Here is a 26,217-nt window from a genome sequence, read left to right as displayed (position 1 = left end):
CAGATGCTGTTCCTCTACACATGAACCTCCAGCTTGGTATGTGTGGGATGCAAGGAAGGAAAAAACCAGTAAACTGAAACAAGAAGCCCAGTTTACAGACAAGATCCTGCTTAAAGCTAGTATGAACCTCAAGATCCCAGCATATGATTAGGATACTATTATTGACACTCTGACCCTTCTTCCACAACCCAACCTGATGGCCAAGCCCAGCCAGGAAAAAAAAAAAAGGTGGAAGAGGTGGGGGTAACAAGGACATCCCCCCCCCAAAGGGAAGGGGCAGTACATAGGCTTTTGAATATACTTAAAGACTTACGAGGTTCTGAACAAATTTCTCCTATCTCCCTTCTCCACCTCCCCTGTGGTCTTATGCGAAACACATCACTAAAAGTTACTGCAAGAACTTAGATGTGAAGGGTTAATCAGGGAACCTGGTTACCATTGTTCCTAGATAAGTATATGAATGTAGCCTCTATTCAGGCCCTACTCAGACTGCTTTTAAACAGGAAGTTAACAGACATCACACAGTCAGGGGAAGCAAACCACAATGTCATAAAATAAAGATGGATGCTACTGTCAGCTAAAAATCACTCTCACCTCACAGAAAGTGTTCTCAAGGAAGGAATAGGCACGACAAAAGTCCATAGCTTCACCTGGTCTCAAACTGGGTCACTGACCCACAGGTCCAGCTTTCTGATTCCTGCTGATTAATCTTCTTCATTCTTTGCCGTAATGACTATCACTGCCACTAGACTAAAAACTATATTCCTCTAAAAACGAAAGACAGCACTACCCGAGCAGTACTCCCATTAACTCATTATTCATACAACCAACCTGCTCAAGAAACCCAAGGAAAGACTATATTTGACCTAGCCTATTCCAATACAGTCTGAGATTGGGTATCAGTCACAATCATATACACACACACACACACACACACACACAGTGGCAGCATTTCCAACAGGTGTGAGCCTTCCCTCAAAATATGAGTCCCTCCTCAGTACCACTTTCAGCAGCTCCAAAAGTAGCTTCCTTCCCAGTTAAGTACCAACAGAAATGCTACTCTAGGACAATACTCTTATCAGGGCTGCTCCAGCACCAAAAATATGAATCCAAGTGATTATCAGACTTCCAGGAAGAGTCAGTGTGTCAAAGAAAAAGCAATAAAGTTACCACTAAGCTCCCAAACAGATTAATCTGCAACAGACAGATACATGTTGCTTCCAGAAAACAATCAGAAGTCATCATTGCTGAAAGGGAGACTGACGGCTGGAGGACAGAGTGAGAGGGAATATTTCACTTTGTATCACATGTATGCATTGTCCATTCAAAAAATGTAATTTTAGAGAGAAAAATGTTCCAAAAACTCAAAAGCACCAGCTCTTCTCCAACACAGATCTGTCAAACCTACCTTTACTTCAGCAGCTGCCAGTCCAAATCTCTCTGTTGCAGTCTGCTCTTTTGCCTTGCTGAAACTTATTATCTACCAGCTCTCTGAGGCACTCAAGACCTTCAAATAATCATTGAGCAGAAATGAGAAAACTGGTTCCTGAGAAGCTACCCGCGTCTCCAGATGACAGTAGAAGAAGAGGTTGATGGTCAGCCACCCAACCATCACACCGTCTCCATCCCCAGCTCAGTGCCAGCCCTCCGGGCTAACACCTTGTGTTTAGCGGGAATTGATGCTGGGAGAGAGTCCACACCTTTATGCGAGGGGAGAGGTCCCGGCCCGGGAACGGCACCCGAACCTCTGCACTCGCAGGAGTGGCTAGCTTCCCACTGTAACTGAGAGCGAGAAAGCCGAAAGTCCTCCAAGTCCCGTACTGGTCAGGGAAAGGGACGTCCCAGCTCCACGGAGCCGTAGGAGCTGAACTGGGCTACGGAGCCGGCGTGTCCCACAAGCCCAGAGGAGGAAAGGGATGGTTCAGTCGCGACAGAAAATAAGTACCCACACAGACGGAGACAATCCCCTTCTAGGGCGTGCGCCGGAACCGTGGACAAAATAAAGGGGTCGGGTTCTGCGCTCCTGATCCCTTTCCCTAAATAAAGATAATGATCTCGTGCTGCCTCTACCCTCCAGGATCCCATTTGTCCCAAACGCCGTGAAACACAAGGACTGAAAGCAGGGAGCGGCCCCCGCACCCTGAGGGCACCAAGAGGGTGGAGAGTTGGGGGGCGCGTGGAGAGGAAAGGAGGGGAGCATGGCGGGCATGAGGCAGTAAGTGAAAGCGGGGATGGCGGGGGAAACGGGGCGCGAGGAAGGGGAGAAAGAGTAAAAGGAAAAGGAATGGAGGGACACGAGCTGGGGGCGCGCGAGGCCTAAGTGAAAGACCGGGGCGCGCACACGGAGCGGGGGGGGGAGGGGATGAGGTGAAGGGGGAGCGCGAGGCGGGGGCGCGCGGTGCCGAGGTGGGGGAAGGGGGACGCAAGGCGGGGGCGCGCGGGCGGGCGTCGGCTCGCGGGCGCTTCCCCTCCCCCGCCCCTCCACCTTTCCCTTCCCCCACCTCCGCCACCACCTCCTCCTCCCAGCCTCCCTCCCGTCCTCGCTCCTCACCGCCCCCGGGCGGGCGGGTGGCCAGGCTGGCCTAGGCCAGAGCTCCTCACCTGGCGGTGGCGATGTAACTCCCGGCTAGCTCGCCTCCTCAGGCGGTGGCAGAAGCGTCGAAAAAGGAAAAGGCGACGGCACAGTGGGTTCCGGACCCCGCTGACAGAACCAGGGGCGGGGGTGGGAGAGGGGGGCGGGCCGGACCGGGGCGGGCGGGCGGAGCAGACACTGCGGTACAGACGGGGGCAGCGGCGGCGGCGGCGGCTGCACCGGCGGCGGCGGCACCACACAAACAAGGACGCTGATTGGGCAGCTGCCAAGCGCCTCGGCTCCGCCTTCCCCACACGCCACGACGCCCATTGGGAGACCTAAGCCGGCCTCCCCGCCCTCTTCTTCTAGGCCATACCAATAGAAGAGGGGATACCGTGACTACACCCCACCCTTGAAGAGTGAGTGGCTGGCGGAGTGATGATTGGCGTTTTTGAGACCTAATCCTAAACGAAGGAGGGGGATGGTCTAGCGGGGGCGCGTTAATGGGTACCTCGGCCAGTCCCAGACACATCCGGGTCTTCAGCAGCCCATTAAGTGTCGGGGGTCAAAAAATCGCATCAGGCTGCAATTTTCCTTGGAGACGTTTTGGTCCCCAGGCAGCCGCCGTACCCCAGTATCCCAAAACCGGGATTCCCCTTGGCCTCTTCGCATTCTTCCAACTCTAAAAATGGAGATTGGTGAACGGCGCTGGGCTCTACGTTAGGTAGTGGATGTTTCATCCCGACAAAACCCAGGAGTTTCATGATAGAAGTAGCTTTAGGCGCTTGGGCCTTGCTGTGTGTTTGGGGCGTGGCCTGTCTTCGTCTGCCAAAGGCCTTGAGCTTCCTGGTCTTCATTTTACCCTGGCATGGTCCTGTTGTGACTAAACCGCGATAGCAGAATAAAGGCAACTAGCCAAATTGCTGCGAAATTACGGTGTGCAGAACCAACCTAGGTCTTCCTCTCCGAATTTGGTTATGGTTAGGTTCACACTGAAGGAAATAGCATCCCAACCCACTCCACCTAATCAACTCAAGGCCAAATTGCTCTTGCTAGCCTTTCTGCTATCCGGAAGCTGTCAAGCCCACCCAAACTTTCTTAGCATTTCTGGAGCACCTACCACAAGTATTGTTCTTGAGCACCTTGTGGATAGAAAACAAGTATCAGCGTGTTGAGGGAATTGTAATAGCTAACCTTTGGGGAAAGATACTGTTCAAAGCACTGTTATATATGCATTATCTTACTCTTTTAAGAGCTTTATATGGATTATTTTATTCCTAAAAATGTGTAGTAATTACTGTTACCCTAATTTTACAGATGAGGAAAATGAAGTACAGATCAAATGACTTGCCCTAACTTACATATGCTAAGTGGCAAAGCTGAAATTTGAATTCAGGTAAGTCAAGAAACAGGCTCAGAGAGGTTAAGTAACTTGCAAAGGTCAGACAGCTAATTAGTGACTAAGCAGTAGTTTGAATCCAGAAACAACTGGTTCCAGAAGCACTAGAACATGTTTTTCAAATAACTTAAAAGTCATGCTCTGCAATGGAAATTAAACTAATGAAGGACATGGCCACACACTAATAAGGACCCTGAAAGGACACACACGCATGTGTGCTGAGGCATGGCCCAATTCTTAGTGGGTAAAACCCTTGGTTCATTTAAGTATAGTGTCCAGGTAAAGAACATGGTCTCTGGAGTCAGACTACCTGGGTTTAGTTGTGTGAGTTGGGTGAGGTTACTTAATCTCTATTCTCTATGTCTTCATTTCCCTGTCTGTAAAATAGAAATGAATGATAAGAGTACCTAGTTCATAAGGTAATTGTGAGGATTATAAAATATTCCCTTTTTTATTATTAATTGAGAGATGGGGAGGCAGAAACAGACTCTTCCATGTGCCATGACCAGTATGCACCGTCAAGCCCCCTACCAGACAATGCTCTGCCTGTCTGGACTGCTGCTCTGTTGCAACCAAGCTATTTTAGTGCCTGAGGCGAGGCCATGGAGCCATCTTCAGCGCCCGGGGCCAACTTTGCTTGAACCATTCAAGTCATGGTTGCAGGAGGGAAATAGAAAGATGGTGTTGGGGTGGAAAAACAGATGGTTGCTTCTGTGTGCCCTGACCGGTAATCAAACCTGGGACTTCCACACACCAGGCTGACGCTCTACTGCTGAGCTAACTGGTCAGTTCCTGAAAATGGTTCTTTTTCATTGACTGATTTGAAAGAGAAAAGCGTTTATTGTTCAGTCACTCAGCAGTCATTGGTCGCTTCCCATATGTGCCATGACCAGGATCTAATCTGCAGCCTTTAGGGTTTCAGGCTGATGCTCTAAGCCAGTGAAGTAACCCACCAGGGTCTAAAATAGTCCATTTAAAATGCTCGGGTCACGTTGGCCTCACCAGCTTAAGCACGGGGACACTGGCTTGAGCATAGGATCATAGACTTGACCCCAAGGTCGCTGGCTTGAGCCCAAGGTTGCTGGCTTGAGCAAGGGGTCACTGGCTCAGCTAGAGCCCCCAGTCAAGGCACATATGTGAAAACAATCAATGAACAACTAAGGTGCCACAATGAAGAGTTGATGTTTCTCATCTCTCACTCCCTTCCTGTCTTTCTCTCTGTCTCTGTCTCTGTCTGTGTGTCTCTCTCTCACACACAGTCTCACTAAAAAAAAAAAAAAAAAAAATGCTCAGGCCCACTCTGGGCAGATAGCTCAGTTGGTTAGAGCATCTTCCTGATATGCATAGGTTGCCGGTTCAATCCCCGTCAGGGTACATACAGAAACAGATCGATGTTTCTGTCTCTCTCTTTCTCTCTCTCTCTCTCCCCCCCTCCTCTCTCTCTAAAACCAATAAATTATTTTTATTTATTTTTCTTTTTTGCAAGAGAGATAGAGAGAGAGAGAGAAAGGCACGGCGAGGAGGAGCGGGAAGCATCAACTTATATTTCTTTCTGGTATGTGCCTTGACCAGGCAAGCCCAGGGCTTTGAACCAGTGACCTCAGCATTCCAGGTTGATGCTTTATCCACTTCACCACCACAGATTATCACCTTCTTAGTTTTAAATTCAGCTTCTGTTGGTATTCTACTGGTAGTAGTTGTACTGAACTGAAAATTATTTCTCTACAAACCCCCTAATTTTAATGCTTTCACTGTTATTTAATACACAAGAGAGGACTATTATGTCATCAGGGCACTCTTCTATATGCTGGAGCTGTAACAGTAAATGAGATAGTCATTGCCTTCATGAAAGGTACAGTTCTCTTTCCCTAACCTGCTGCTTTACCTATGATCAGTCCAATGCATTCTCTGTTGTCTGAGGGGCCATTCTTCAAGAGCTGTGAGGAGACATAAGAAATATGCTGGTGGCCTAACCAGGCAGTGGCACAGTAGATAGAGCATTGACCTGGGAAACTGAGGACCCAGGCTCGAAACCCCCAGGTCACCGGCTTGAGTGTGGGGTCACTGGCTTGAGCATGGGATCACAGACATGACCCCATGGTCACTGGCTTGAGCTCAAAGGTCACTGGCCTGAAGCCCAAGGTTGCTGGCTTGAGCAAGGGATCACTGGTTCTGCTGGAGCTCCTGGTCCAGGCAGAAAGCAATCAGTGAACAACTAAGATGCTGCAACAAAGAATTGATTCTTCTCATCTCTCGCTCTTCCTGTCTGCCTGTCCCTGTCTCTCTCTTGCTAAAAAAACAAACAAACAAAACAAAACAAAAACCAAAGAAGGAATATACTGGTAGAAGATACCAGCCCAAAGAAGGTACTAGTGAGGCCTGAGAAAATGCCTTCTAACAAAATCAAAATCAGGCCATGGAGGGGGACTGTCAATCTGTTCCAAGAAAGACAAGTCAGTGAGGCTACTGCTGTATGGACATAACCTTTCCCATATGCAGTCTCTGTTTTCTTTATGAAGCTAAAATTTATTAAGAATGCTTAGCATTTTGGCCTGACCAGGTGGTGGCGCAGTGGATAGAGCGTCAGACTGGGATGTGGAAGACCCAGGTTTGAGACCCCGAGGTCGCCAGCTTGAGTGCGGGCTCATCTGGTTTGAGGAAAAGCTCACCAGTTTGGACCCAAGGTCCCTGGCTCGAGCAAGGGGTTACTCGGTCTGCTGAAGGCCCATGGTCAAGGCACATATGAGAAAGCAATTGATGAACAACTAAGGTGTCGCAACGAAAAACTGATGATTGATGCTTCTCATCTCTCTCCATTCCCATCTGTCTGTCCCTATCTATCCCTCTCTCTGTCTCTGTAAAAAAATAAAAAATAAAAAAAATTTTAAAAAAAGAATGCTTAGCATTTTATGTGATTATGTATTTAATCTTTAAACAACTCCAATTTGCAGATGAGGAAAAACTGAGGCACAGCAGTTAAGTAACTTGTCAGACATAATAAAATTAATAAGTGGCAGAGATGAGATTTTTGGGCCAGGTAATATGTGCATATCCTTCCCCTCATACAACTCCTTAAGACACAGGAGAGATATCAGTACCATGATGAGTACTTTATTACTAGAATTCTCAGGGCCTGACCTGTGGTGGCGCAGTGGATAAAGCGTCGACCTGGAAATGCTGAGGTTGCCGGTTCAAAACCCTGGGCTTGCCTGGTCAAGGCACATATGGGAGTTGATGCTTCTAGCTCCTCCCCCCTTCTCTCTCTCTCTCTCTCTCTCTCTCTCTCTCTCTCTGTCTCTCCCTCTCCTCTCTAAAATGAATAAATAAAAAATTTAAAAAAAAAAAAGAATTCTCAGATATGCTTGTGGTTAAAGAATTCTTTAGTCCCGCACATATGACTGTAGACCTCTAGAAGGAAGCCCCAAAATAAGAAACATAAGCTGGAGGCAGGGTTATCATTATTGTTGGTAATCCAAAGGCACTCTAGACCAGTAAGATTGTATAATCTATTAAGGTAGAAACTAAGCCCTTAAAATTCTCTCCAATGCCAGATGGTTTAGCATATTGCTGGGTACAGTACATTACACTTAACAGAAACTTATGATTTCAGAAAGGCAGTGGCTCTCTTGCAGAAAGTCCTTGAGGATGATACAGGGAGAGGTTGACTCTGGTGAATGAGGTATGATCAGAACCTGGGGTGACATGAGTTTTCCCTCTGAAGAGGGCATCTCATAGACCCTGGCAAAACAGATGCTAATCCCGAGTCTCTGCCTCTCTCCTGTGCACCTCCTTTTCAGACACTGGAAAAGTGTCCTATCATGCTCAAGACAGGATGGTGAAGGATCCTCAGGCTTGAAGGTCCCAGAATTCAGAAGTAATACTTTTCTCTTCATCCCATGATCTCACTCCCAGGAATGTGCAGTAACGCTCATGCAAATTATTTCCTCCATTGACATTCCCACCCTCCTTCTTCAAGGCATTTCTGTTTTTTTGGCTAATTCCCTTTGGTAATTGGTTTTGCAGCTCTTTGAGGAGCTGTTTCTGTGTCTATTTCATTATACAGTAAAGAAATGGAGACCTCCAAGTTGGCCAAAGGGATTAGAAAAATAATGCCTGTCTCCCTGATGCCCATATGCATTGAGCCCCTTAATCTTTCTCCCTATCTTTCTGGAGCTGTCCCCAGGCTGAGACCCTGGTTGGAAAAGTACTTCCTCCAGCTAGAGCAGGGGTAGTCAACCTTTTTATGCCTACCACCCACTTTTGTATCTCTGTCAGTAGTAAAATTTTCTAACTGCCCACCGGTTCCACAGTAATGGTGATTTATAAAGTAGGGAAATAACTTTACTTTATAAAATTTATAAAGCAGAGTTACAGCAAGTTAAAGCATATAATAATAATTACTGCCTAACCTGTGGTGGCGCAGTGGATAAAGCTTCGACCTGGAACGCTGAGGTCGCTGGTTCAAAACCCTGGGCTTGCCTGGTCAAGGCACATATGGGAGTTGATGCTTTCTGCTCCTCCCTTCTCTCTCTCTCTCTCTCTTTCTCTCTCTCTCTCTCTCTCTCTCTCTCTTTAAAATGAATAAATAAATAAAGTTTAAAAAAATTAAAAATAATAATAATAATAATAATTACTTACCAAGTACTTTATGTAGGATTTTCGCTAAGTTTGGCAGAATAAATCTTTATAAAACAACTTACTATAGTTAAATCTATCTTTTTATTTATACTTTGGTTGCTCCGCTACCACCCGCCCACCATGAAAGCTGGAATGCCCACTAGTGGGCGGTAGGGACCAGGTTGACTACCAGTGAGCTAGCAACCAAGGAGGCCTAAGACAACTGCCAGGGCTCCTAGGATGCATGAGAGCCATCAAGACCAACTACTGGGGCGAGAGTTGTCATCCCTGTAGAGGTACTGGAGAAGTTGGGAGGGGGAGTCTGGGGGAGAGGAAAGAAGGCAGAGATGAGCTCAGGGCCCCCAGAGAATGGAGCCTTTGTGTGGGATACAGATGAGGGACAAGGGGGTGATTGTGTGGGAGGGCCGGAAGTGCCACACAGACTGGCACCACCACCGCCAGCACCAGATTTACCCCTCTTCTGCTCTGAGAACTCCCTGTGCCTCAAGAGACCAATAGCAGACCTCGTCAGGGAAAGCAAGGTGTGTCTAAAAGCTGCAAGGGATGGAAATGTGGCAGGGAAGATGACGTGGAGCCAGGGGAAAAAGAGAGGTATCCCCCACCATTATCCCAGACCCAGGAAACAGGAGGCAGAAGGAAAAAGACAGAAGCAGCTTTTACTATATTTACATCCAACAGAACTTCATGAGGAACAATCCTTATTGCACGGTCAGGGCCCTAGGTAGATGAGGCACTCCCCAGGTGGAGTGGACAAAAAGGACTAGGACTAGAGGGGGCACCAATTCTTCCTAAGGGGAGCTTGGGACTCCTCTAGTTCACACCTCCTGTCTTTTAGGAGCTACAACCACTGAACCATGGTACCCATTTCCCTTCTCTTTTTCACCATCCATAATAACCTCATAAGCCAGGGTGCTGTGGCTCCAAAATAAATAACTTAAAATAAAATACAAACTGTAAGGTAGAAAGGCATGGAGAGCCTTGTACTCCTTCAGCAATTTCAGCAAAGAGGGACCATCCTTGATGGAGAATGATATCCCTCCTTCCCATTCAAGGCAAAGGCTCAGTAGCTCTGTATCTTTCTAGTTGTTTCTTAAAACAAAAACTTCTAAAATGACCAGGGCAGTGCAGATCTGTGGATACCCTGGAGGGGGGTTCCTAGTATAGGATGGGGAGGAACAGAGCTGTGCTAACTGCCCCCAGCCAGAATGAGCATATTGGACAGGTTGGAAACAGGAAATTGTGACTTTTGGTAATAGTGTGTCCCTCTTCCTGCTGCTCCCAGTTGGAGCCTATGGCTGGACAATTCTCCCAGCCTGTTTTCAACTCCTCTATGAAAGGAACAAGGAAGCAGTTTAATTCTAGAATCCTTTTCCCCTTACCTCCCACCCCAGGCTGGAGGGGTAAGTTTAAGGGTCCCTAGCATTCCAGAGGTGCTCCAAAGCATTTTCGGCAATCAATGGCCTTTGGGGAGGGCATCTGTGCCCGCCGCTGCCTCAGCTCCTCCTTGCCCATGCTGCCGGCCAGCTTGTTAAAGGCAGACTTGTACCTCTTGTCGAAGGTCACTAGGGAAGAAGGTGGAGGGAGGTCAATATATAAGGATTCCAACCTCCCACGCCTGACCCCAGATCCCTAAACTCTTCAGCCCCATACCTGTACCCTCACCTATGTCCACGTGGTCCTTGCCCATAGCAGCCATTGTCAGGAATAAGATCTCACGGTAGATGCCCCTGGAGTAGGCAGAAAAGCATGAGTGAGAGAAAGGGGATGCAGAGCCTGGCACAGGCCAGCAAACTCCCAGATGGGATCCCCATACCTCTGTAGGTGCAGGCCTGTGGGAGGGGGCCCTAGAGTTTCTAGCAGGAGCCCTACAGCCTTGTGCACCTCATTGAGACCGACATGACGCAGCAGTGACTCCAGCAAATCCAGGCTAAGGGGTGCAGGTACTGGGCCTGGCCATGCCACACGCTGGGGGATCTGACCTGGGTGAAAGAAAGGAATGTAACTAGGATTGCTGAGCCCTCTGGGTGTGGGCCTACCCCTCCCACTCTAGGCCAAATGCCAGACTCACTGTGGACCCTCCAGAGCACATAGAGAGGTGGGCAGCTGTTGGGATCTGGAGTCAGGACATCCCACAGCAGCCGCACCTGTACAGAAGCTGGATCAGGGATTAGCCAAGAAGATGGGGCCTGTGGGAAGCCAAGAAAAAGAAGACAGTAAGGCTCAAGGAGGAAAGGACATGGACAAGTAATGTTCTAAGAGACACAAGGACATTACAGGACATAGCCAAAGAGTAGAGGGAAAGGAACTCTCACCTCTCACAAGAACACAAGCTTTTTGAGAGCAAGGACTTTGTTCTGTAATCTGCTACACTCCTAATGCCTAAAAACTGTGCCTGGAACCTAATAGATGCTCAATAAATATTGGTGAAATGAGTAAAAAAACTAACAAATCACTGTCTAAATTCTAGGCATTACACAGATGTCTAACAATAGCCCTCAGAAGAGAACACTCATGTCATTTTTTTTTTTTTTTTTTTTTGAGAGGAGGGGAGATAGTGAGACAGACTCCTGCGTGCACCCTGACCAGGATCGACCAGGCAACCCTGGTCTGGGGACAATGCTCGAATCAACCAAGCTATCCTTAATGCCAGAGGCCGACACTTGGACCAACTGAGCTATCCTCAGTGACGGGGCCCATGCTCGAACTAATCAAGCCACTGGCTGCAAGAGAGAGGAAGAGAGAGGGAAGGGGAAGAGATAAGGGAAGAGAAGCAGAAGGTCGCTTCCATGTGTGCCCTGACGAGGGATCAAACCTGGGATGTCTGCACACCAGGCTGACACTCTGTCCACTGAGCCAACCGGCGAGGAACCCATGTCATTTTATAGATGATAAAATCAAGGCTCAGTAGTGAAGTGAAAGAACAAGGAGTAAGACCAAGTACGCCCGACTCCAAAGCGTAGGTGCTTTCTACAGTACCAACAACACAGGGGACTGAGAGAGAGCTGGAGGAGGAGGAGGGGAGCACTCAGGAAGCAGGGACTACTTGAGGGCACTGACCTGGGGGCTTGGGGGCCCATTGCAGGAGGCCAGCACCAGGCATGGCAGAATACTGGGCAGGCGCAGCCGCTGGAAATACCACAGAAGGTTCCAAAAGATGATGGGGTGGGCGGCAGGCAGCTCAGGCAAGGCCAGCACTTCACTGCCTTCATTCTCTACCAGGGACTCCAGCTCCTTACGCAGCACCAGAGGGCTCAGGTATGCCCATGCCCCACCCTCAACCCTCCGGGAGGCACCCTGTTGGACACAAATGGAGAGGGCAGTGAAGAGCATGTGCCATGGTGCCATCCGTAAAGCCATGCTTCCTACTAAGCTACATGCCCAACAGCTTATGGGATGCCCGTTGCCCTCAATGCCCATCTCTACCCAGCACCACTGGGGACCCCTGCACAGGGCAACACACTCCCAGTCCTCATGCCCCTTTGGCCCAGCCCTTACCCCCACGTGCCCATTGCAGAGCTGGGGCTCATCCAGGGCAAGGCACAGCCTGCGGTCACTGAGCACAGGGCCTGGGCCCCCAGGGACAGGAGCATCTCTGCTGGCACTGGCACCAGCAGGGGCCGGCTTGTGGCTGGGGGCGCTGCAAGGGGAGGGCAAGACGGCTCAGGTTTTGGACCTCCACCTTCCTGTCCCACCCGAAGCACTCGCCCTGCTTTGGGCACCTGGGTCGGGAATCAAAAGTCTGGACACTGAGCAGGGGCACAAAGGGGCAGGCGCAGAAGGGGCAGGTTGTATTGAGGTTGGAGTCATCAGGTGCCCAGCCAGCCATGATCTCCTCATCATATACCAGTGAGTCACAGGCACGGCACAAGGAGCAGCTAGACAGCAGAATCTGCAGGTAAAAAAACCCCAAGAGGCAAGCCCTGCTTGGCCTCCAGGCTCCATCCCCAACCCCTCCCACCTCCAAATCCCAGCCCAGCCTCCTCCACCTTCTTCCAGCCACTGCCTTTGACAGAGCTGAATGGATGTGGTGTGTGCTGTGTGTATGTGTGTGTGTGTGTGTGTGTGTGTTCAAGCACATCTGTGTGGGAGGTTATCCTCACTTCCAGGGAAGGTGGCTGGAAGGATCCAGGGGTTTCACTGAGGCGCTCTGAGGAACGGTGAAGGTTCATACTGCTGACAGAAGATTCTGAGAGGTCCCACTCACTGCCCAGAGAGGCTGAGCTCTGCCATTACATGAGAAAGCATGGTCAGCCAAACACATGCTCCTCTTCACTCGAGATGCTGACTTCAACCACCCCTCAAGGCAGTCTCGGGCACTCTCCCATTAACAGCCCCTCCCACCCAGGCCTCCTAGTGCTTCAGTGTGTAGACCCTTCCCTCGATGGCTACCTCAGAGGCAGTGGATCCAGGGCGCTCCCGCGGATGCAGAAGGCTGTCCATGGGGCTGCGGTGGGCTGGGGGAGGCAGGTCAGGGGGCAACTCCGGTGGGGGAATGCGAGAGGCAGAGGAACGGCGGGAAGGAGTGAGCAGCTGTTGGAGGCGGGCACCAAGCCCCCGTCGGGAGGTGCTGGCCTCATCCTGACGCCCACTACCCTTTGGCACTCGCCCACTTAGCCCTTCCAGGGCTTCAGAGGACTGGGTGCTCAAGGCTGAGCCTGAGTCCCCTGGGCTGCCTCCAGCGGCTGGCTCCTCCCCAGTCAGGCTCAGGTCTGAGAGGCTTCCATCATGCCAGGGTACAGGTGATCCCCGGGGCTCCAGTACCCCTAAGGCCTGTATCACTGCAGGGCAGAACAGAATCAGGGAAGATGAAGCCCAGTCCCTCCTCCAGAAATTGAGTAAACACAGTTCCTGGCTGCACAAACTCTGGCACCACAACCCCTATCATGACGGTATTCTGGGCAAGATTCCCTCAGAGTCTGCAGTCCCCACCCACCACAGAAGGTCACTCTCCATCCTGGCTCCATCTTCCTCTCTCACTGGCAAGTGGTTAGAAGATGACTGGTCTATTGGTCAGTCAAGGGCACTCACTGTGGGCCACACCCGCCTCCACAGTGGGCTGTGCCCCTCGGGCACTGCCCAGGCTGCCACTCTTCACCAGGCGTCCTGTGGGTGAAGCTGGGTCCCGCAGGCTTCGCCCGGCCCATGTAGTCTGGCGCTGAAGGGGGCGGGTAGGGGAGGGACGCTCCAGGTAGGGCTCTGTAAAAGATGGGGAGGGGTTGAGCCTTGGCGGTTGGCTCAGTGGTAGAGCGTCAGCCTGGCGTGCAGGAGTCCCGGGTTAGATTCCCGGCCAGGGCACACAGGAGAGGCGCCCATCTGCTTCTCCACCCCTCCCCCTCTCCTTCCTCTCTGTCTCTCTCTTCCCTTCCCACAGCCAAGGCTCCATTGAAGCAAAAGTTGGCCCGGGCGCTGAGGAGGGATCCATGGCCTCTGCCTCAGGCACTAGAATGGCTCTGTTTGCAACAGAGCGACGCCCCAGATGGGCAGAGCATCGCCCCCTGGTGGGCAGAGCATCGCCCCCTGGTGGGCATGCCGGGTGGATCCCGGTCAGGCGCATGCGGGAGTCTGTCTGACTGCCTTCCCATTTCCAACTTCAGAAAATACAAAAAAAAAAAAAAAAAAAAAATATGGGGAGGGGTTGAGAGGCAGCCAGCTGGAAACCCAGCCCTCTATTCTAAAGCAGAACTCCTTGCATGGACCTGGGTTTATAAGGTTCCTTGCAGAACTTCACCTTTTGTTACTGGCCAAGTGTAGCTTAGCCATCCCAGGAACACCCAGTGCCAAACATTAGGCCAGCTCTCCATTCCTCTCCCTGCCTGAGCCCCAAGCCCATGTCACCAATCCCTGCCCACCTGTCTGGGAGCTGCCTGCCTGTGGTGCTGCTGCCTGCTGTGCTGCTGCCTCCTGCTGCTGCTGCTGCTGCTGCTGCTGCTGCTGCTGCTGCTGCTGTTTCTGTTGCTGCCGTTCTCTCAAGGGCTGGCGGAACTGAGCAGCCCCCAGGACGACATTCCGAAGCTTGGCCCAGCGCAGGCGCCCACCCGGTGTACCAGACGGCCACTTGCTTTCCAGCACAGCCTGCCAAGAAGAGTGCCCATTAAGATAGCCTACTTTCACACCCTGACCCCTGCCTGACACGTACTGCCTGTCCTGGAGCCCAGAGACCACCTTCCACTCCAGACCTGCTGCCCAAGACTGTCCTACCCATGGCTCAGTGAGGAACACAAGCCCAGAGGAAGTTGGCAGCAGCCACCTCTGAGAAGGGAGGAAGCCAGAAGCAGGGAGACTATTTGTTTCCAGACTCTGCTACTTATAAACTATATTGCTTTGAAGAAATCATTTCAGTTTTTTGGTCATTAGTTTCCTCATCTAAAAAAAAGGAGGCAGTTTAGTGTCATGGGTCTGAATTTGGGAGACATCAATATGCCTGTGTTCATTCCTACCTTCCTAACTTATTCACTGCGGGACCCTGGACAAGTTACTAACTCTGCAACTTCATCGCCTCATCTGTAAAACAGGAATAAAAATCCTTCCACCTCTTGAAGCTGTGGTGAAGATAAAATGATGTAACATGTATCCTGGCTAACACTGTTAGATGTATTTGGGAGGTAGCAGTAGTTGCCCAACCCTGTCAGGGCTGTTGTGAGAATCACAGCAACCAAGCATGAGAAAACCCAAGGTAAGTGCTAAGACAGTACAGGAGCACATGGATGACAATACTTATAGGACCTAATTGGATTGTATGAGCCCAACCTCCAAGGAGAGGGGAGAATAGCTAGTGTCAAGGAATAGCATCCTCCCCATACACGTACCTGGCACACGCCACTGTCCCACCCTAGCCCCAAATTTAATACCTTGTTGTAGTAGCCGTAGGTGATGGTATTGGGCACAATGCCTGCCTGCCGCATCTCCAGCATGACCCGCACAGACAGCACAGGCTGCCCATAGTGCGAGCAGAGCTGCATCAGCACCCGGTAACACACCTGGGCCAGAGAGGTACAGGATGAGGAAACCCACTCCCAAACCCTCAAGTCTCAGCAAGCACCTCTTCCAGCCTCTCCGGTTCTCACAGACTTCACTGGCCCCTGGCAGCTCCTGGAACGGCCTGAGAGCCACCCACTATTCCTGATGACCCCGCCACCCTCCAATCCCTGCTGCTGTCCCCTTATCATGCTCCCTCATTCAGAGAATGTTATGGAGCACTAACCAGATCCAGGGCTTGTGCCTATGCTCACCATCTGCCATCCCTGGTCTCCAGTGAATCTCCCTCTCACAGCCCCCATGACTGCACAAGGTCCCCGGGACTGGGCATGGACACCCACCTCGTCGGGCAGCACCACCTTGTGGTTCTCCATCTGGCGCAGCACATGGTAGGCTGTGTGCAGTGCCTGCACCCGGGAGGGTGCTGACCGCACGTAGGCAGGCAGACACAGGAACCACAGCCCATAGCAGTGCCCTAGCAGGCACCGGGCCCACAGCTCAGGCACCGCTGCCGACTTCTGCGCCATACGCTGTGCAACCTTCATCTCCTACGTGGGGCAGGGGACACACCTGGGTGAATACAATGCCAGGGCAGGGCAGGTCTTAAAATGGAGTGGGAGAATCAGCCCCTCCCTGAGGAAGGGGCTGTGCTTGGAGGAGGCAGGAAGGTTCCTGCACACATAGGCTTCAGCCCCAGAGCCCTGAGCAGGGAGGCCTAGCTATGAGCATGGGCAGATGCCCTGGGAAAGGCAACATACCCCTGGATTCCCAGAGTGCTCAGAAGATGAAGATGATGATGATAACAATGGTAACAACTGAGGTTTTTCTGGGCCAGGCATACATAAATCTCCTAACCTTATAGGGTAGGTACTATTATATGCATCTTACAGATGAAACTTAAGCATCAGTCCTCTGCTGAGCCAGGTGCCTCTGAAGGGCACCTGCTGGTTACCTGTTTGGTACGGCGAGGGGCAGGACTGCTAGGGGCACTACGGGATGGGCCTGGCACAGGCAGAGCCCCGGGTTGCTCTTGCAGAGACTCAAACAGCTCAGCCCGTAGCTCTGGAAATCCGTCATAGCTGAAGGAGCAGAGAGGCAGCATCAGGAGCAGTCACCCCTAAGCTAGCTTGTGTGGCCTTGGAACAAGTGAAGGGACAAGAGGCTCTCACCAGTACTGGGGAGTGGGTTCACTGCCCTCTGACACTGGGGGCTCCTCAGGAGGTGTGATAAAGACAGTGAGCTCACTTCCTGACAGCTCCTCCAGCTCCACCAAGGGTGCTGGCTCAGGCTTCTCCTGCTCCGGGTGGACCTGGGCAGGATGGTAGAACAGTGAGCATCATGACAGTGGGGGTGGAGCAGGGACAAGGTGTCCCGAAGGTGGCATCTCCACAGAAAGCATATCCATGGGGAAGGAACAAGTAGGCTGAGACCCCAGCAAAGTCCCAGAGATACAGCTGGGGGATGCAGTCAGAAATGAAAAATGGAGTGTATATAAGCCAACCACATGTGACTACACAGCCCCTGCACTGAATAACTCTAGAGTGCCATCCCTGTCACAGACAAGATACAGAGTTGTGTTTATAGAGGTCCTGGGGTAATAGAGACAGCCAGAAGGAAAGCAGAGGACAATGGGCAAGAAGAGAAGGGACAATGCTCAAAACCTTGTCAACGCAAGAGTCAAAGAATTCAAGGGCAGCATGCCGAGCAGAGCCAAACGAGCATTCCTCAATGAACTGCGAGAACATCTGCGTGTGCAGCAGCTGAGAGTACAATTTGTGGCTGGAGCGCTCCCGGGACTTGAGGAAGCCTAAGGAAGATGAGAATGGGGCAGGGAAGGAAGGTGAACAGTCTTCCCTACCACAGCCAAACCCTTCTTGAACGCCCTCCTGGCTCCCTGCCCACTTGGCATCCCAGGCCATCAAAGCCATCGTCTCTCTGGCCCCTCTGGCACATCTACCCCACACTCCAAGCTGACTGGTTCAGCTTCCCCGGCACCAAGGTCCCATAGGATCCCTTTTGTCTGTTTGGACCCACTCCCTCAGACGGGTTTCTCAAAGGTCAGTGTCCCTGAAGAGAGCTCTGCCTGTGGGGGCAGCTCACCACAGGCTTCCCTGTACCCACCCCAAGCCCAAGGCCCTAAAGGGCAGAGCCACAGCTGGTTCCTCTTTGTACCTTTATTCCCTCCAAGCCAAGAAGAATGTATGGCTCAAAGTTAGTGCCCATAAAAATGTCTGCTGAGTGAAGGAACAAGCAACTGAGTAATCCCCAGTGTCCCTGGCCCACCCTCTCCGTGATACCCTCCCCAAACAGAGACAGGGCCTCTTTACCCTGCAGGAAGAAGAGGTTGTCAACATCGCGAGCCCCCTCAGAGGGGGCCTCGGTGAGTGGACGCAGGAAGTCCCGGTAGCCCTTGAGCAGACAGGCCATGAAGCGGAGGAAGGCCCCCTGGACTTCACGCTCTAACCGGGCCCTGCGGCCGCACACAGCCTCGTAGTCTGTCAGCAGGAACTCCAGGGATGCCTCCTCCTCAGGCCCAGTGTATGCTGGGGACCAGAGCAGCCTGAGACTCAGAGCCAGCCCCGAAAGGGCTAGCTCTAACTCTGCTCGGCACAGAAGTCTCCGCAGATGCCTGACCACCTCCAGCTGCTAACTTTGCACCAATATTGAATGAAAAGTTATTCTGAGGTAAGTTTCAAGCCTCCCCAATGATAAGCTAATCCTTCTAAACATATTCAGGAATATTAATATTGTATGTCTCTCCCTCTTGCTTAAAGTAGAATTTGAATTTCCCTCTCTTCCACCAAATGAAATCCTAACTCCTCTAACCTCAAGTAAAGTCTAGCTCTCCACAGCCTCCCAAACTGCAGGTTTAAGGTCAATACAGTTTTCCAGCCCCCACCAGGCTTCTCACTCTGATCCAGCTGCTGGTACAGGTTTGTCAGTGTAGCTAGCAGAACCTTGTAGGGTCTGCGGGGCAGGGTCCGAGGGGAGAGAGGCTTCTTTTCCTCAGTCCTGTGAGAGAAGCAGAAGGAAGAAAGGGCCATGGGGCCCCTCGCCAGATCGCCCCACTTTTTGCCCGAGGCTTCTTTTCAACAGGTAGCACTCCATACACCCTCCCTCGTGCCTCCTCTCTGCAGCCCCTGAATAAGGACAGCTTCTTACTGGAAGAGCGTGTTGGTGTCAAGATCAACACAGATGACATCAGAAGGCGGGTCGTGCAGATCAAAGTAGCTGGAGTGGATACCCACAATGAAGGGCACGGGGGCACTCAGCACATCGGCCAGCACCAGCGGGCACAGAGGAATGTAGGGGCATTGCCAGTGCAGCGGGAAGATCATCTGAAGCACCAGGGAGTGCGGAGCAGTGAGCAAGGGCTTAGGGCAGCCGTGGGGGTAAGAGGGCAGGAGAGAGGGGAGTCATTGCCTTTGGGTGGGTGGTCCTGTTGAAAGAAACTGTTGGAGGTGGGCTCCAAAGAAGAGCTCCTGACAGAAGTTGTATGTCCCTGTAGGCTGTGCCCAAGGAGAAGGCTGAGAAACCCTCCCCAAGGAAGAGTCCAGGAAGGGATGCGGTCACCTGAAAGAATATTCTGGGGAAGGTGGACTGGGCAGGGGGGCACTCACAGACACGAGGGCCTCACAGACACTGGTGAGCAGGTCTGGCCGCAGTGAATGCACTAGCAGTTTGTGTTCTGTGAGCACAGCCAGCAGCAACGTGATGGCCAGCTCAGGGCCCAAGCTCTGCAGCAGCTGTAGGAAGCTGGCACCACTGTGAACAACACCAAAGTGGCGGACAATTCATCAGGAGACCCGTTCCTAGTCACTGGGCACAGATACCACCTGGGCCCAGCCTGCACAAACCTCCAACAGCTATACCAACCTGCCTGGCACCTACCACGGTCTTGGTCATCAATGTCCACCCCCGCCAACTTGGGTACATACCTGAGGGGGAGAGGTGAGGATACAGGTTGGCAGAGGAGCAGATTGTCATAGGGAGACATCTGGAAGGCAGAAGGGTATGGGTCAAGATAATGGAGGCTAGCCCCTGCAAACTGTCCTCCTCCCATACAGCCCCAGCCTGGCCTCAGCCCTCACCTGTACCAGGATGCGGGGTCTCTGTGGGGAAGGGAAGGGGACGTTGTGAATGAAGTGGGAGATGTGCCTGGGGGAGAGAGGGATACTGGTCAAAGGTAGATTCTCCAGTCTATCCCTATCCTACCACCATATTTACTCTGCTCGGACACCTGTCTCCAAGAAGTTTATTCCTCCCTGACCTCTGCCTTGAGATCTGTCAACCATCAAACCACCATTATATATAGAATTCACACAAATCACCCTGACCAGGCAGTGGCATAGTAGATAGAGCATTGGACTGGGATGCTGAGGACCGAGGTTCAAAACCCTGAGGTCACCTGGCCTGTGATGGTGCAGTGGATGAGGCCTTGACCTGGAATGCTGAGGTTGCCGGTTCAAAACCCTGAGCTTGCCTGGTCAAGGCATATATGGGAGTTGATGCATCCTGCTCGCCCCCCCCCGCTTTCCTCTCTAAAAATGAATAAATTAATTAAAAAAAACAACCCTGAGGTCATCAGCTTGAGTGCAGGGTCACTGGCTTGAGCGTGGGATCATAGACCTGACCCCATGGTTGCTGGCTTGAAGCCCAAGGTCGCTGGCTTGAGCCCAAGGTCGCTGCCTTGAGCAAGGGGTCACTCGCTCTGTTGTAGCCTGGTCAAGGCACATATGAGAAAGCAATCAATGAATAACTAAGAAGTCACAATGAAGAATTGATGCTTCTCATCTCGTTCCCTTCTTGTCTCTCTGTCCTTATGTGTCCCTCTCTCTGTCTCTGTCACAAAAAGAAAATAAAGAAAAAGAGATCCCAGCCCTGACCCAATAGCTCAGTTGGTTAGAGCATCATCCAAAGTGGAGAGGTTGCTGGTTCGATCCCTGGTCAGGGCACATACAGAAACAGATCGATGTTCCTGTCTCTTTCTATTCCCTCCCCCTCTCTCTAAAATCAATAAATTTCAAAACTTTAAAAAAAAATAGCCCCTTGTCAGGATTTAGCTGTCAAGTGCAGACTGGATTTCGTGCCCCTCACCCCCTTAGCCAGTGGTACTTTTGCAATGCAGTACAACCAGACACTACAGCCCTGTCCCCAGCTCCTCTGCCCACCTCCCCAAATACCCCCCATCCCGCTCCATTCTAATTTCTTCCATCTCAATGCTCACGCTTCCAAGGGCAGGCGATGGGGGCCTGAGACGGAGTAGCGGTAGAGGAAGGTGAGGAAGGCGCGGAAGGCAGGGAAGGCAGGCCAGCGGGACAGCACAGCGATGGCGCGCCGGCTGCGCACCGCTCGGCCCCCCAGCGCCCGGCCTCGTTCCACAGCGCTCAGCAGGCCTAGGGCCCGTGACTGCCGTTCAGACAGCCTGGCCCTCGGGAATGCCTCATAGAATTGTAGGGCGGCACCGTACACCTGGCAGGGACAGAGGGGCAGTCAGGGGGGCCCTGCACAGCTCGGACTCCTTCCCACACTCCACACACCCACCTTATCACCAGCTGCACCCGTCAGCACAAAGGTGGAGAAGACAGGCACCGGGTACTTGGTCTGGGCAGGCCAGCACTCGATAGTCGCCCCCATGGGCAGGCAGAAGACGGGCACTGACTCGGGCAGTGGAAACGCCTCATTGTCCTCCTCTGGGTAGCGGCCCAGCAGCTCTGCACCCCCAGGAGAGTGGGGAGCACCCAGAAGGAGGAGGGTTCATCAGGCCCCAGGGCAAGGAACCAGGGAATCCCAGAGAAGGGCCAAGTGGCAAAAGGAAGTTCTGAGGACAATAAAGGTGCCAGCCAAGAAACACCAGGGTAGAGATATGGAGGGCCCAAGGGGTTAGAGGGACAAAAGGGCAACTTACCTGCCTCATACACAAGTGTGTTGGCCTTGGCCAGACCCACCTTATAGCACAGGTACACTGCTGGGCCCCACTGCCCCAGAAATGGCAAGAAACAAGCAGATACACAGCTAACAAAGATTTCTGGGGCCCCTTTCCCCCACCACCCCTAAGTGGTCTTTTGTCTTTGGAATTCCCACAAATCCCAATCCCCCAACACCAGTCACCCCTCTGGGTCCACACTTGCCATTAGAGGCCTTGGGCCTAGGATGCCCTTCGTGCCCAGTGTCTACACCCTCACGCCGAGATGGAGCAGTTCTCAGCCCTTGGCCCCAACCCCACTCACCATGCCAGGGTTGAGGTTGCGAGGCAGTCGGCAGTAAGTATGAGGTGTACCCTCGCCCTTGCTGGGCAGCACCAGGCAGAGGTCAGTGATGCCCAAGGCATGCAGCCCTGCCCCCTCTGCTGCCCGCCGATAAGTGAGGTAGGTGCGGGGGTGCCCAGGGCCTGGAGGGGCCAGGTTGGCTGAGTGGCTGTAGGGTGTCGTGTCTAATACTTGGAAGCCAGGCTTGGGACGTTCCTTCCCCTCATACAACACCCTTGGCACAGAGAGCAGAGAGAGATGTCGAGTTTGGGGCAGAGGAGAAAGACCCCAATCTTGCCAGATCTGTCTCCTCAGTCCTACCCACCTGCCTTGCACCCTCAGCCTCATCAAACTCTGAACCTAGGGCTCATTACTGCTGAACTCTGCCCTCTAGAATCCTGTGCCCCCTCTTCTGCCCATGGCTCTACTTCTTCTTGATCTGCAACAACCCCTCAAGACTTCCATAGCTGTCATAGTCAGTCATCAATAAATGCTAAGAAAAAAGTTACAGTTGTTTACTGACTCTGTGCCAAGACCATTCTATGGATGATCTCATTTAATCTTCTCAACCACCCTATGTAGGTATAACTTTCCCCATTTTACAGATGAGGAAACAGGCCCAGAGGGCCTCAAACTTTGCCCAAGATCACATAGCTAGCAAGTAGTAACACTAGCACAGGAAATCAAATCGGTGTGAGGATAAAGGAAACACAACTTCAATCCCTTCTCCCTGGCTTCTAGCCAGCCCACTCTCTTCCTATTCCCATTGGCCACCCCTCATTCCACACCCCTACCTCTCCCTGCCTCATCCCACAGTCCCTCCCAGTCGCCCCTGATTCCAACATGGTGGGGCACACACCCTAGCTCCACGAGGGGAGGTTTATCACGACCCCTGCGGTAGCAGATGACCGGTTGAGTTCCACCCAGGAGCCCAGCACTGAATTCCAAAGGGTGGCCACCGACAGAGGCCTGGATGCATGTGTAGCCCTGGGGCACCTCCTCGCCCAGCGCTCTAGCGATGACTGCCACATCTGTGATGGGCTCAGCGGGCCGGGGTGGGCGCAGGGGCCCACTGGGTTCAGGAACCCATGTTTCCTCAGGGATTGGTGCTCCGTTCCCTGCAAGCCCAGCTATCACGAAGTAATCCACCAGCCGGGGGGGCCGCTCCTCCGCCATGGCCCCCCCCTCACTCACTGCATCTAAAATGGTCAAGTGGGAGAGAGATGAAGCAAGGAAAGTTGGTGTTGCCATGGCAACCAAGATGCCGCCCCCCCCCCTTCCTAGTCCTTTCAAGGAAAGGCAGGATCACTGGTCAGCCAATCCTGAACTTTCCCACCTGTGACATCACCAGGCCCTCAGAGCCCACCACAGCTACTTAAAGAGATCAGGATCCTCTCTTAGTGGTACTAGCCCTCTCTCTCAAGAACCCAAACTCCACTCCACTGCACACAGCTAACCTAGGCTCTGACATCATTTTGTTCCCGTATCCCTTTTAAAGACCCCTCCTCACCTACCCAGTTATAACAGTTCATAGTCTTTTATGTAGTCTTCTGCAATGATATTAATTTTGGTCATGACATCATGCCAACCTGACAGTCTTTCTAAGGGTTTCTCACCTTTTACTCTAGTTATGACAACATAAGAACTGTGAGCCAGCTAATGTTCTTAAAGAGCCAACCTCTGTTTTAGTAAAGACCCCACAAGTGTCCAGAAAGCCTACAAAACTCGTGTCTTTTTCCTCATCTAATCCCAACCCCTAAAAAAAAAAAAAAAAAAAGATCAGTGCCTGCCCACCTCCAGGATCCTGAGGTATATCCCCAGTGAGGACGAAAGCCTCTGTGGGAAACAGTCCCAGACATCCCCAGGCCCTCCACAGAGCCCAGAAATGGAAACAAGCCCACAACAGGTCTTCAGTAACTGAGTTCTCACCTGCCTCCATGGCCCAACCCCAGAGAGTAGGAGCCCAAGGGTCCCAGGGAGCCCCAAGGTGCGGAAGCGAGGAAAGCGTGGTGGGTGGCTTGCAGCAGAGGACGGGAGGAGTGGGGGTGCTTCAGAGGGGAAGGGAGGTGACTTCCTGGAACAGTGGAGGGGAAGCTGCAGCTCAGCGGAAGTCGGTCTATGGGTGTGGGGTGTGGGTGTGTGTGTGGGGGTACAGTCGAAGGTGCCAACACAGCATCATTCCAAATGAATCTCAGACTAAAGTACCTGAGCAAAGCAGAGGAGGCTCAGAAGGGCTCCAGTATGTACAGTCCTACTTTACCTCCCACCTTTCCCCAGAAAACGGGCTGCAAAGGAATCTCAGTGGAGCCAGGTTGGCTCTCCTCAACCTGGCCTGTGGACACACAAGCACAGACACACACCCAACTCTAGATAAATTTAGCCTCCAAGTCTGGAAGGTAAAGCCAGGAGTCAGCGTCAGCCTCCTAATTTAGCTCTGGGACACCAGTGCATCCCTCAGCCACTGTAGGCGAATAGGCGCCTTATGCCCCAGGCAGCAGGGAGGAGGCCTTAGGTGGGCCAAGCTGAGGGGCAAGTGGGTGGCCCTGATCCGCAGGACCTGCGCACCAGAACCTCCCTCACCCAGTCAGGTACAACACTGCACAAAGCAGCCCTTGCTCAATGGGGTAAAAAAGGGGCACGGGCGCCACTTGGGGTCCCAATGCCCTCAAGCCAGGCGACGGGAAGTTCGGGTTGGGGCACAGGGCGCGCGGAGCAGGAGACTGCTGAGGAAGGGGCAGGAGCGCAGGGGACAGGCGTGCCGGCCGCAGGGGACGTGACGGCAGCAGCGCCGGCAGCCGCGTGACCCGAGCCGGAGGGAGGGGTGCTCTGGCTCCGGACCCGCAGGAACAAGGGGGTGCAGGGCGCCGGGCGCAGCTAACGAACTCCCCTCCACTTTCACTTCCCCAGAAGAGAGGAACCGGAACCAGATGTGCCACGCCAGAGAACAGCTGGGGGACCTCCCCTGCCCTCCAGGCACCCCCTCCTTTCCTTCCCCGCCCGCCGCCCCGCCCGGTCCGGCCCCTACCTGCCTGCCCAGCGACTGCCTGGCCAGCTGGCCAGCTGCGGGCGGCTCGGAGGGTGGGCTGGCGGGCTGGCGGGCAGCGGACTACCCAGCCCCGGACATGGCGCACCCGACTTGGGCGCCACTCCCTCCCAGGCGATCAGAGAAGTAAAAAGAGGCAGACGAGGTCGCCGGGGCACGGGGTGCCGTGGAGAAAGATCCGGGAGATCCCTGCGTCCCCGCTGCGCTGCGCCACGCAGGGGACTGGGCTGCCGTGCAGCTCACTTGGGCCGCACGCTCCTCCCGGCTCCCGCTGCGCTGGGGCCCGGTGCTCCTCTGCGCGCCCCGCTTTCTCCACTCCCCCCCCCCCTGCCCCAACTCAGTGACTGCAGGCGCAGCAGCTCCCCTCACCCCTTCCCGGGCCGGTGGCCGTGACCCTGGCGACGCCTGCCCGGCGCTCAGCAGCCTGCAGCGCGACCCCTGGCGGCTGGGAGGGCCCCTTGCACCCATGCCGCTTCTCACCATTCAGATGCTGCAGGACACTGACCCAGGGCGGCCCCTTAAGTCCAAGGCGCACTCAAAGGCAGATATGCAGACCTGGGGTAAGGCCCTGAAGACCTAAGCAGTTGGCGCCCAGGTGGCTCCCTCTACTTCCAGGTTTAGAGTGCAGTGTATTCCCTTCGGTCCTAAGCTAGAAGCTCTCAGTTCTCTTTTCTTAAAACAAGAGCTTGGAAAGGGGAAGAGGAAAGGCCAGGACTGCAGGGTGTGAAATAGTAGAGGTGTGGATAACAGGAGGGGAATGACTCTTCTGACTGTACTGGAATGGAAGAGAAGGGAGAGGCTAGGATGAACAGAGAGGAAATCTCTTTAGAACTGGTTAGCACTCCAGCAACTGTAGAGCGAATGTAGAATGAATGAGTGAAGAGTGTGTGTGTGGGGGGGTGAATTCATGCCTGGGGGGTGGGATAGGAATGAGAACTTGAAGCTTCCCTGAGACCTAGCAGCTTGGGGTCAGAGGCCGGCCAGATACCACTTGTTTAATTTCTAGGTTCTTTAGGCTTCAAGGGCCATGAAGGAGAAGCCAACCCAAGACTTGCCTCCTGTAAGTATTTGTTAAATCCTCTCCAAAGTAACCTTAGTTTAGCACTTAGGCTTAGCACTACCCTAGTTGAAAGCTAGGTTTTGGGTCATTCTACCAAAAACATCAGACCTGTAAGTTCAGCCAGCAGTACTACCTCACTTTGACTCTGCCAGGCCACAGGTTTGAGGAAGAGCAGTACTTCATCTGGCCAGTCAGAGCCCCGTCCCCTGATGCTGCAGCAGAGCCCTAGACAGGTGGCAGGGCATTTGTGCTGCCATGGGAGCCTAAATCTAGCCTGGACCC

General features: G+C 52.8%; 2 protein-coding genes across 6 annotated transcripts in view; both read right to left on the bottom strand.

Moving 5' to 3' along the window:
• Positions 1-2,722, bottom strand: part of GATAD2B (GATA zinc finger domain containing 2B) — a 132,756-nt gene extending 130,034 nt beyond the window's left edge. For both annotated transcript variants that reach the window (XM_066362437.1, XM_066362438.1), the window contains exon 1: positions 2,602-2,722. The gene's annotated coding sequence lies outside the window, so the exon portion shown is untranslated. The remainder of the gene's footprint in view (positions 1-2,601) is intronic.
• Positions 2,723-9,245: 6,523 nt separating this feature from the next.
• Positions 9,246-25,284, bottom strand: DENND4B (DENN domain containing 4B). 4 transcript variants are annotated; one of them, XM_066362435.1, is made up of 28 exons: positions 25,245-25,284; positions 22,692-23,031; positions 21,815-22,067; positions 21,493-21,562; positions 21,129-21,298; positions 20,812-21,056; positions 19,676-19,742; positions 19,523-19,581; positions 19,205-19,349; positions 18,747-18,922; positions 18,496-18,596; positions 17,912-18,127; positions 17,246-17,391; positions 16,754-16,893; positions 16,537-16,663; positions 15,926-16,132; positions 15,458-15,586; positions 14,459-14,681; positions 13,638-13,805; positions 12,999-13,387; positions 12,710-12,832; positions 12,329-12,498; positions 12,105-12,246; positions 11,667-11,903; positions 10,678-10,795; positions 10,423-10,588; positions 10,272-10,336; positions 9,246-10,171 (listed from the first exon to the last, which is right to left on the bottom strand). In XM_066362435.1, exons 2-28 carry the CDS (start codon positions 23,006-23,008, stop codon positions 10,026-10,028), a joined length of 4,515 nt encoding a protein of 1,504 aa, XP_066218532.1. In that variant the 5' UTR covers positions 23,009-23,031; positions 25,245-25,284; the 3' UTR covers positions 9,246-10,025. The 4 variants fall into 4 exon arrangements, with proteins under 4 accessions (XP_066218532.1, XP_066218531.1, XP_066218533.1 ...); XM_066362434.1 differs by lacking the exon at positions 25,245-25,284 and adding an exon at positions 24,858-25,234; XM_066362436.1 differs by lacking the exon at positions 25,245-25,284 and adding an exon at positions 24,038-24,838.
• Positions 25,285-26,217: the final 933 nt, after the last annotated feature.

Source organism: Saccopteryx leptura, chromosome 2 (genome assembly GCF_036850995.1).
Source record: "Saccopteryx leptura isolate mSacLep1 chromosome 2, mSacLep1_pri_phased_curated, whole genome shotgun sequence".
In the NCBI taxonomy this organism is placed as follows: domain Eukaryota; kingdom Metazoa; phylum Chordata; class Mammalia; order Chiroptera; family Emballonuridae; genus Saccopteryx; species Saccopteryx leptura.
Note: the sequence above shows the minus strand (reverse complement) of the source record. Positions and strands in the feature narration are given on the sequence as shown.

Bases quoted from the DNA above. Each gene is read 5' to 3' on its own strand.
- DENND4B (XM_066362433.1), bottom strand. The intron at 19,743-20,811 runs GTGAGCATTGAG...TCTCTCCCCCAG, and splicing joins CATCGCCTGCCCTTGGAAGC to GCACATCTCCCACTTCATTC. The intron at 16,894-17,245 runs GTTTTGAGCATT...CATCCTGCCCAG, and splicing joins TTGACTCTTGCGTTGACAAG to GTCCACCCGGAGCAGGAGAA.